Source organism: Etheostoma spectabile, chromosome 1 (genome assembly GCF_008692095.1).
Source record: "Etheostoma spectabile isolate EspeVRDwgs_2016 chromosome 1, UIUC_Espe_1.0, whole genome shotgun sequence".
NCBI lineage: Eukaryota > Metazoa > Chordata > Actinopteri > Perciformes > Percidae > Etheostoma > Etheostoma spectabile.
In genome coordinates this window covers 27136127-27147589 of record NC_045733.1, presented here as the reverse complement: position 1 = coordinate 27147589, position 11463 = coordinate 27136127, and the positions used below count along the sequence as shown (strand labels likewise).

General features: G+C 39.0%; 1 protein-coding gene across 3 annotated transcripts in view; it reads left to right on the top strand.

The window, feature by feature from the left end:
• The window catches only part of adcy7 (adenylate cyclase 7), a 63181-nt gene that overhangs the window by 16389 nt on the left and 35329 nt on the right, over positions 1-11463 (top strand). For all 3 annotated transcript variants that reach the window (XM_032523131.1, XM_032523114.1, XM_032523123.1), the window contains exon 2: positions 10552-11315. In XM_032523131.1, the coding sequence (XP_032379022.1) occupies positions 11151-11315 (165 nt within the window). In that variant the 5' untranslated portion in view covers positions 10552-11150. The remainder of the gene's footprint in view (positions 1-10551; positions 11316-11463) is intronic.

Sequence of the window (11463 nt, the reverse complement as noted above, 5' to 3'; positions counted from 1 at the left end):
CTCTGGGCGGTCAAAGCAGAGAAAGAGGAGGTAACCGTGCTCCTTATGACCTTGCAAGAGGCAGACATTAAAATCAAGCCAGCTTTTATTTACATAATCTTTTTCCACTTTGTTTGCATCAGTTGGAGACCTTGAAGACTACAGGAAGAGATGAGAGCATGACATGCAGCAAGAAGTTGGAATGCTATTATAGCCACATCATTTAAAATATCCTAACACAAGAATTAAATATTGCTGAGGATGAAGTAACAGTCTGCGCATTGGCTCGCCCAGGGAATTTTGATAATCCCCTCAATCTAAAAGCTTGTCTAATGTCGTACTAATGCACCACGGTATTGGAACATCAAATCAGCCAGTATAATAATTGCTGTTTTGTGTTCCAGTGAAAACTGTGTGGTATTTTGTAGTCTTATCTGTGTCCTGCTATGGACCACAAACTGTGGTCCACAGTACAAAGTAGACTACTTCTTAAGTCAGTAGTACTGTATTTCTTGGCCTCCTTTGGAATAATGCTGGGTATTTGAGAGTACACTACATACATGGTATTGTTCAGCAGACTTATATCATGAACATATAAACATACTGCTGTATAATTTCCATAAGACTTCCTCCATTGATTGACAAAGACAGACATATTGAAACACTGACTATATAGTCACTTTTAGTGTTATTGTTTGAGTCAACGTTTAATTTGAAGCATATCTTGGCAATACAGAGCCTATTTATATTACCTATGGGCTGATTATACCTTGAGTAATCAGTTGAAATAAACAGTGGATGGAGTATAATTAAGGTTACGTTACACATGCCAAATTTCTTTTGATTTAATTGTTTCTAGACTTTGCCATCATAGTCTAGAGTATGTCATGAAAAATAAACTGCAACTATACAGTACACATACACACATACACACAACCTTCCATTTGTCCTATGGTATTGTGTAATAGATATTATGTAATTCTATTGTCCATGTTGAGTGTAGATCACTGCTGTCAAGGCCCTGTTAACCTTAATTTATATTTGATGTGGAACATGACCTCACCCTGTTGTACAAACATGCATCACCTAATATTGAGAATCTAAAATTTGTCTACAGACCTTGTATGAATATATATATATATATATATATATATATATATATATATAATGTGTGTGTGTGTACACACAATTGTTTTCAAAGAGATTTTTTTTGTCTGAAAGCCAAAGTTCCACTACACTTAAAATCATTTTACTCTATGATTAGTCAACTTCCTCCATATGTTTACTATGAGTAAATCAGCCACAATTACGCAGTAAATTCCTAGTTCAGGATTAATTAGGTCCTTATCTGTCTGTCTACATCTACATGCTGGGGCCTTCAGCTGTTCTAATAAAGGAAAAAGCCCCAAAAGATATATAAAATAAATAAATCAGCTACACACATAAGTACAACGTTACTGTTAAAGATTCAGCTGTTCGCCTTAGTGAGTTCACAGCAAAATTTGTATATCAAATTTTTATTTTAGTACCTTATTCCCCCACTAGAACTAATTGCAATCACAGAAATAGAGGAGACATCACATTCATGTGTTTTTGTTATAGTGTTGCAGGTCAGTCATCAACGCTGACAGAAAAAGGGTGTGGTGGTGATATGGTGTGACACACACACACACACACACACACACACACACACACACACACACACACACACACACACACACACACACAGAATAATTGGTTTTGCAGGTCAAACTATTACAGCACTACAGGGATTTTCCTACAGCTTGCAGTGTTGCTCCTTCCTGATGGGGCCTCCGTTGTCGGTGCTTCCTAAAGATAACAAAGAAGGTATTTAATGAGGACGACCATCATGGAATAGGTTTCCCTCTAATTCTTGGCAATTACATGTGGGGAAAACTTAATCCTTGCTTCTCCAGCATCAAAGGGCCTCTCTCATAAGCACTTTAGGCTAGTGTGTAAACTAGAGCTAGGCAATATATCAATATTATATCGATAGTGTGATATGAGACTAGATATCGTCTTAGATCTTGGCTATTGTAATATGGCACGTGTTGTCTTTTCATGGTTTTAAGGGCTGCATTCCAGTAAATTGTCATATTTTTACTGTTATATTCTTTACCCACTTAGTCATTATATCCACATTACTGATGAATAGTTATCAAAAATCTAATTTTGCAAATGTTTTGTGACAGCACCATTAGTCAACACTACAACATTGTTGCGGTATCGATATTGAGGTTTTTGGTCAAAAATATCATGAAATTTGATTTTTGTTTCCATATCGCCCAGCCCTAAACCCATGTACTTATAAATTGCAGTTTAAACCTAATTGATGTTACACATATTTGCTTCTGGTGTTTAAAGGAATTTCATCCTCTTAATCAAATAATTGTTGACAGTCAAGCTCAAGCAGTGCAGTTATATGGGTGCATGTACAGTGTAAAATAACACTTCTTATGACAGTCGGTTTTAGAAAACATGCCCCAGATGGCCCTGCCAGGAGCTGGGCCTTATGGTAGTCTGGAAAATTACCATCATCAGGCTGATCTGAAACTGCCACCCGTTGCAGCAGTATTGTTTAGGTTTGTAAACAGTGCACTGCTTGCAGATGTTGAGGTTTCTTTTTGAATGGCAGTGCTGGTAGTAAGCTGGCTGGCGTACTCAGGGATAATTATGGTTTTCTTATTGGTTGTGGTGGTTGGTGGAAAGGGCCGGGCATGCAGAGGGGCCCTAGTGCTCCACTGTTACAGGATGGAGCCAGTCCAGTTATGAAACCTGAAATGGGGATGTGGCTGGCTTCGCCAACTGGAAACAATGTACTCTCTCATTGTATCACATTCTTTCCGTCCAGTTTTTCTTCTCAAATTTTGTTTCCAACTTAGGTCTTTTGGGGGAAAAAAATGTAACTAAAGGAAAAAAATATTCCATGAAGCCCATATTTTAACGGGTATAATTGTACATTTAATTTGTATTACAAAATTGTTAAACAAAAATACTGTGGAACGTAGCTGGGGGAAAAAGCTACAATAATAAGGTTAAACATTTTATTGTGTTTGTCTGAAACAACACAACAGCTAGTCAAAGGTTCAGAGATGTACAATAAGTTTGGTCCGCTGCTCTTTATAGAGGACATCTACTGACTTCAACATAAGTCGCTGCAATAAAATCCTTTTTACTAGCTAGGGTTGTATCGGTCCGAGAGAATTCACTTTGAAGTTGTTTACTACTTCGTGAGGCCTCTTGCTTCCAAATGATGTTGAATCATGTTTTTTTTTTTTTACCATAACTGGTTTCATTGAATAAGACAAACACCTTCTAAACCTCATATAATGTTTTATGACTTTGCTGACATTATGCTAGGGATGACTTAAGTGACTGAAGGATAACAATTTTCCTTTGTGAGTGTGCAGGTGTTGTCAAACCCAAAAAGCCCATGAGAAGGAAATGGCGTAGACTAATTCAATCCCTGCTATTTCAATATTGGATTTGCCCCATGGCTGATATGTTTAGATCTAAATTCTATGCATCTTTAAATCAATAAACCCCTCTTTGGACTGCAGTTTGTGTCAAGCAACAAAATTGATGGTTTCAATTGTGCTGGTGCGAATCAGCTCTAGTTTGTGGAGGTAAATGTGAAACACTTGAGCAGTAATGGCCAGCTTCCGAGCATGTGGTGCTCTTGCTTGCACTTCCTGTATTTATTATAAGCAATGGCATTTGAAGCTTAAATCCGTATTGAGATAGCATCCTGTTAATATAGTTAGGTTTCAGCAGCTCCTTCTGGTGAATGTGGCTAATTCAATACCAGTAGACAGTACTGGCAGGAGAGGAGGGGAGATGGGAAAGGACAGCAGGCCTAATCTAATCTGCCCTGTGCATTGCAGTACATACATCAGTCATCTGTTTTATTGAAAGGCTTTGTGTGTAGTAAAGACTCTATTCTGACTGGAATAAGATTTGTCCCATGCACATATACTGAAAATAACACAGGGTAATTTAGTCTTGTTAAGTCACTAATTATATCATGCCAAGTATTACTATTTGTAATATGATATGCATTCATAATGGCATTTTACTGCAATTCATCAAATGCCCATCTTTTGAATTCCCTTGGGTCATTGTCCACACAACAATTCAAAATGAAGCATAGCTTAAATAATTGAACGTGTTGAGTGTTTGCCTATAAAATATGCTAAATGTTTCAAAGAATGTTCAAAGTTGGGACGTGCTTCAATCATTGTAACAACAACCATTTTCCAAGGCAGCCCACACCTTTTCAGACTAATTAAAACACATTTTTTTCATGCACTCATCAGTCTCCTCTACAAGAACAGCTTCCCTCCAAATGACCAGTAAATCAACAAGGCAAATATATAACCATGTTAAAAATAAAGAATTGACTCTGCTGTAGAAAGATTTGTCTAAAAGACACTAACCCAAACGAGTGTTTCCCTCTATAACATATTAACCTTTGCAACACTGTGAAACATAGTGAATCAACTGAAAGGCCACATCTAGTAGTTTCTCAATCTGTATTTATAATAAACTACCCAATAAGATCTTCATTAAACATATCCGTTCCAACTATTTAAAATACATGATAAAAGTCCTAATAGTTGTAAATAAATTAAAACGATAAAAAAACGACTAATTGCACACTGATTTAGGGGAGAAGGGTGTAAGATCCTGGGGTATTAACTGTTTTGAATGATGTGTTTCCTGGGATGGTCAATATGACAGAACAGACATTTAACTGACCAAATCAGTATACGGACAAAGAGAGACCCAACAAAAGAACCCGCATGTGGGCGAGCGAGATGGCACTTAGAGTATTGAAACTGAAATTAACTTTATTTGTATTCAAGGTAAGTCTGTGTCTTCTATGATTTTGCATAGAAGTGTAGGAAGTATGAAAGAAGAAAGTCTGAAAGTACATTGCAGAATGCAGTCTTTGTTAGTGGTGACAACCCGATATTAACCTGTCTCAAATAAGTGTGTGTGTGTGTGTGTGTATGTTTTTGTTCATTATGCATGTTGAACATATGAAAAATTAAGACACCAAAAAGCATATTTCAGTGGTTTGTTTTATTTGAATGCTTGACCAAAGCCAGCTTTAAAGCTGATTCCTTTGGTCTAGCTGACCTTTACCCGCGTCACCTTTAACCCCAGGTCTGTGGAGCATGGGCTGAGAAATGTGCGTCGCTGTTTTCTTTTACAGAGGTCACCCTTTTGTCCCCGTTTTGTCCAAGCTTATTGAATGCCAACACAAAGACGGACATAAAAGCGGAGTGATTTGCTTCGGCAAGAGACCTGGCTGTTTGCTCTCCATGAAAAGGCTTTGACTTTGGAATAGGTTTGGTGGAGATCGGACCAGATCTTTAGATAAAATTGGTTTATTACCCTTGTCAATACTTTGCATGAAGAAAATAGATTGACCGTTCCCAGGCAGCATTCAGCCAAAACATATCGAGTCAATGACTCATAAGTTCTTAAAATTAAAAATCTTCTGGCCTTTAATCAGGCTCACGGGGGAGGACAGTTCAAATTAATTTATGAAAAATAGTGTTTTTAGGGCGTTTTGTGCAGAAAGTCAGCACTTTAACCTCATAGCCAGTGTTTCATTTGAAATCTAATATGCTAAAGTAAATGGAATCAAAACAATATAAAATGTCTTACCATGCAAATACTTTGGGACGGCCATGTATCTAGCTGCTTGCCAGATCTCCAAGGGTGTTGCTTCCTGTTCGGCATCTGGCATTGCCTGGTGTTTTTTAAGGTGCCCAGCAGATACCTACTTCTGCTTTGTTTCCTGGGAGGCTAAACATATTACGCTGCTGCTCAACAGACTGCTTGTGAACACACCAGGGCTATCGCAGATGAATATAGTGTAAATAGTCATTGTGATCAAAAAGCCCCATATAAAGCAGACTCTTGATGAATAAAAGTCAACAGTGCCAATGTGCAGTTGCGGTACGCATTTCATATTGTCATGTCTTTGTTGGACCCCTATGATAGTTGTGAATAGAGAGTATACACAAATATTGGCTTAAGCCTTAATTACTCCTAGTAAACAGGGTATTGGGGAGTATTTCAAAAAAAATGGTGACTCAATCTATAACCAGATAGTGGCAGTGTGTGCTGCAATCCCACCACAGAAATGATTGCTTAGTATAAACAAAGACAACATAATAAAAACACAAAAAAGAACTCAAAGAAAAATACGACTATATGAAGAAAAGGAACTTGCTGTAATTTATTGGTCTCCACCAGTATACTTAATGAAATACGTTGTTTCCACTCTTGTCCTTGACTACGTTTACATGCACGTAATGTTTTTGCCCTTATTCCGAAAAACATAAAAACAATATTCCGACCAAGCTGTTTACATGGCTAATGAGAGTGAATATTCTACTAATATTCCCGTTTACTTGTAGCCGTGCATTATACGATTTATTTCAAAGTTTGCCAGCGGTGGCGGACTTGGCCGTGTGAACACACCGACTCGTTTTCATTCCTTCAACCAGCTTCTCAATAAGGTTGGCAAAGCGATGTGTGCACACATAAAAAAAAAACTGTTGATATCCAAGTCTTTGATAATGTTTACAAATAGCTGTGTTTTTCCTTCTTATCGAGTCTGCAGCCTTGCAAACTGTTGGCTGGTTGATTTGTGTACAGAAACCATGGCAACGCACAGAGCTGACCATAAGCCTGTGGTAAAAAGCCTGATTGAGACACATATTCTGAATGCGCTGTATACATGTTCAAAGAATGCCTCTAAAACCCGAATAATACCGAAATATCCCACATATCTTAATTGGATAATGCCATATTCAGAAAAAGGCCTTATTCGGAATATCTAACAGGAATATGTATGACCTGAATCAAATATGGAAATATTGTCATATTCTGAATAATAGTGGAACGTTGGAGTGCATGTAAACATAGTCATTGTCACACTGTTGTTTTTCTGAAACTGTCACAGAGACCCAAGCCGCTCCCAGTCTCCTGCATCTCAGCAGCAAGCACACAGTGACGTTAGTTGGTTTTGAATGGCTGCTGTTCCAGGATTCAGTGACGCTAGTTTACAAGGCTGCTATGTGATTTTCTCAATGGCCAAGCTTTCATAGTAAAAGACCTGGCAGTCAATGCAGCACAGTTTCAACTATTCAGCCAAAGCTTGCTGAGAGACTCTGCTTTATTGAAACGTACATCCCTGTCTGTTCTCCAGCTCAGTGCTACGGCACAACCACGGGTTTGATGGGGCTGCTTTTTTGCCATGGTAACTATAGAGTTGGAGCATAAAAAGCACGTTCAAGGCCAGGAGCGTTCACATCTGGTAAATGGGAGTTCTTGCCGTGACAAATTGCCGTCTAAAGACTAGACAAACCCTTTAAATGCTGAAGTCCCTGGGTCATCTGACCTGGATAGTCGAGTTAAACATATTTTAGTCCCCTTTCAACTTTCTTTCCTTGTTGTATTTAGTCATTGAGGAAAAATGGAGCCTGTAGCTTATAGGCATATTGGCTTTGGTCCATGACTGCACAGCTTGTTTCCTGGTCATGTTCAGTCTTGTCACTAATTGGCTAGTCTTGCATTGCCAGACCTATCTCCACAGTAAGGTCTGGCTCCTCCACACATACATTCCAGGATAGGAGGGGGAAAAAAGCTCAGGATTGTGTGCATTTCTTTAAACCAATCACAATTGTCTTGGATGGCACTAAGCTCCAGACACAGCAACCATGGCTCTGCATAATAGTTTCGGGCAAGAACTTGTTTTGGTGAAACATTTGCACCCTGCAAAAGCAAACCCACATACAATATTAACTGAAGTTAACTGTTCACACAATTAAATAACAAGCTATTTAAATTGATACAGATAAGCTTTATACATTGTTCAATGTAATTTGCTCTTACCAGTGCATTGCTGTGTGCATTTCATCCACAGCAATCCTCTTAACAGTCCCAAAACGTCCCAGTTAGATCGCAAATGCCATAAACATATTCTTTATAAATCTTTACAATCATTCAACGAAAGAACCAAGGAGGCCTGCCTGTTCCCTGATCCAAATTCTCTTTAAAACTTGCCATTTTCAGCATGTAGCTTGTTAGCTCCGGGTTTGTTGTCGTTTCCTGAACCAACGAGTTTGAGAACGGCAACACACAGAGAGCGGAAGGCATCCAACGGACCATTCAACAATTATGTGAGGCAATTACCCTGAAAACATACTGTTGTTGATCTACACTGCTTACTGCTGATCAGTGTGCTAGACACCTACATGAGAGTCATCGCACTAAAAGAAACAGCTGATGGTTCCTTTTTCTTCTTTGTTTAGTTTCTTCTAAGTAGAAAGGGAGATTAGCAGATAGAAAAGAGAAGTCCCATCCTGTGGTGGTCCATTGAATAGTAGTTCCCTTGTTCAGTCTAAGACACATACTGTCTGGACTGTCTCTGTTGTGGTTTTAACTGATTTGTGTGCATGAGCTAAACTATAACTATCTTTATTTTTTTCTAGAACTCAATAATTGTATTGCTTGTGTTTTACTTTTCAAGTGTTGCCACTGCCATACATACATGTGATCATAAAAAAATATAAATATACAGTATATGGTTGACATATTTATTCCTGCTTTGTCTACCAGTTATGACGTTTATAGTAACATGCTTAATAATATACATAAGCCCTGCATACGTTCCCAGGTTTAAGATCTAGGCTAGACGTGGCATTTAGTAGATAGTATGGGGAGTAAATGATTTCCCCTGTGTAAACAGCCAGTAAACATCTTCTCAGGGGTCCCTTCTTACAGACCAACTGGTTTTTATTAAAATGCAGGAGGAGGACACGATCCCTCACCAGCGCTATGTGCTTTGTTTTACCTCTCTGCTCTCCTTCCCTTGCTTTTACTGCCCTCAGACTACTGGTGGTGGTGTATCATCTGAGGCTGGGGAATGCCAGCTGGATGCTTTTCTGTCCAGCAGCAGTGAAAGAAAAAGTCAAAAGGGGTTGTAAACTCATGACACTGCTTACTGTGGCAATGCATTTTATCACTACAAGATGGGAGCAAGACGGCCGACTTTTCACACAAAGGACAAGAGATACGCCAAGTTGTCAGGGTGTATGTCATGTCCTCTATTTTGCTCTGCTTTTTTTTTTTTTTTTTTATGGCACGCAGCATCTGTTGTAGACTGCAACTCGCAGTTGCTATGTGAGGGACAAACATGAACCAGTACCCTACACACACTGCACTCTAGGACAGTGATATTAGCAACTGGAGGAAATGAGGTTTCTATTGACACTGGTGCGAAGTTCACATTGTTTCTATTGAGCTTCAAGCCTGTGTCTCCTCCTCTCTCCCAAATATGTATGTGTGTGTGTGTGTGTGTGTGTGTGTGTGTGTGTGTTTATTTATTTATTTATTTATTTATTTATTTATTTATTTATATATAAATAAATAAATAAATAAACACACATATATATATATATATATATGTGTATATGAGCTTTTATTAGCGAGAGCTGAATAGCTGCATGCAAATTCACCCCTCTAGTTTTTGAGCAAAATAATGAAACTAATTTACAATCTTAACATTTTCAGAGGAATAGCAGTCTGATTTAATTTATCAACATAATGCAGCCCTTACCTTCTCACCGCTTGTACTGTGGTGTCAGTGGTGTGGTGTGGTGGTACAGACTATATGTTGTGATTATCAGGACGTCTTGCTGCTCCCAAGAGCTCTAATTGTTTAAAGAGGTATCTAGATTGTGTGTTTTGACAGAGCCTTTATGGCATCATTTTTCAGACTTGGTGTGAATATAACATGGTCCCTCATTCAGCAGACATATTGTTCTTAGAGAGAGAATAAATTGTCCATATTGCATGCATTAGTGCCACCACAGATGTTCAGAGGTTGTTGTCAAATTGATCATCCTTCAATTTACTCATCCCTCAATACAGTTATGGATTGCATGTATACACACCATAAGTCACAAGTCCACTTCTCTTTGGTTTGTGTGCCTGCTGTCTCCTTTTATTACTGTAACCTTGGCTATGTGGCTATCTTCTATCTTGTTTGTTAGTTCAGCTGTGGGAAAATTTAAGTGCTTGTGTAATTTGTCACTGCATTGAAGTTCATTCCATGATGATGTATTGTTTAGTAAATTGCTACAAAGCAACTGCTCTCATTATCACTTAGGCTCATCATTTTGGCTGCTGTTATAAATGTTCTGGCCAAATGGAGACAGGATTTCTGGGAAAATTCCGGAGTTCAGGTATATGAATAAGCATGTGCTCATTGAGAAAGCCAAGTATTTTTGTCTCACTCTTCACAATATTCCAAGTGAGTCATTAGTGTTAGTGATTACATTCTGCCCTTTTCAGAAGTTACAGCCAGGTTCCTTTTCAGATCAGTTTAGCCAAATTTTTGGTTGTAAATTTAAATATTGCAATGTTATAATAAGATATTTTGATAATTTCATAGTGTGCCACCAAACCTTTTGATAAAATATTTGTCTTTTTTTTCTCCCTGTCCCCTCCTTCCATGTGCCTCCTAAGGAGTGGAGCTGCCAACCTCACCGCACCATTACATCCCAGTGGGATCACTGATGACATTTTGTTGCTGCCCTCACCAGCTCCTGTTTTCCTCCTGCTCTTCCTCTTTATTCCTCTCCTCCCCTTTCTTAAACTCTCTTCCCTTCCTCCTCTGTGTCTCCCTGCCCCTGGCTTATTACTCAAACCCACTGGAGGGAGCAACACAGTAGCTGGCAAAGGATGAATCGGGTCTGCCTGCCAACACCAGACAGAGGATAGAAGATACAAAAGGACTAGTGAAGGGGATAGAGACAGAGTGAGACAGAGAGGACAGCTAGTGAAGAGAGCTACAACGAAGCTGTGCAAGAAGCAATAACAACGTTCAAGATGCCACGCCGAAGGAAAAGTTTCACCTGAGCGTCATGAGTTAGCAAGGGGCCCCTAACAGATCTAGAACTGTGGACTTTTTGTTAAAAAACTTCTGGCCCACACACACACACACACACACACACACACACACACACACACAAACAAACACGTATAAAAAAAAAGTTGTGGAGACACACCCTCCTGCTCTCGGGGGCTTGTTAACACCTGATATGCCTCTGTAAGAAGTGTGAGCCATGCCAGCCAAGGGGAAGTACCTGCTGAACGACCAGGAGCTGAAAAATGAGGCGCTATACCGCAAATTCTCTTGCATCAGCCAGTATCAGCCACTGGTGCTCCTGCTGGGCCTCTCCATGCTCTTCTGTGGAATCCTCCTCATCCTCTTCTTTGCCCTTCAACTGGTGAGTCTTTGCATCCATACTATGCTTGTTAAAAACTGAAAGAAATGTTGCTTTGTTTGCAGATTTGTCGCGGAGATGGTTCTATATCAGTATTTTAGATTATTGATCATATTCATATGTTTGAGTGCCTCTATTTTAAGTCTTTTTG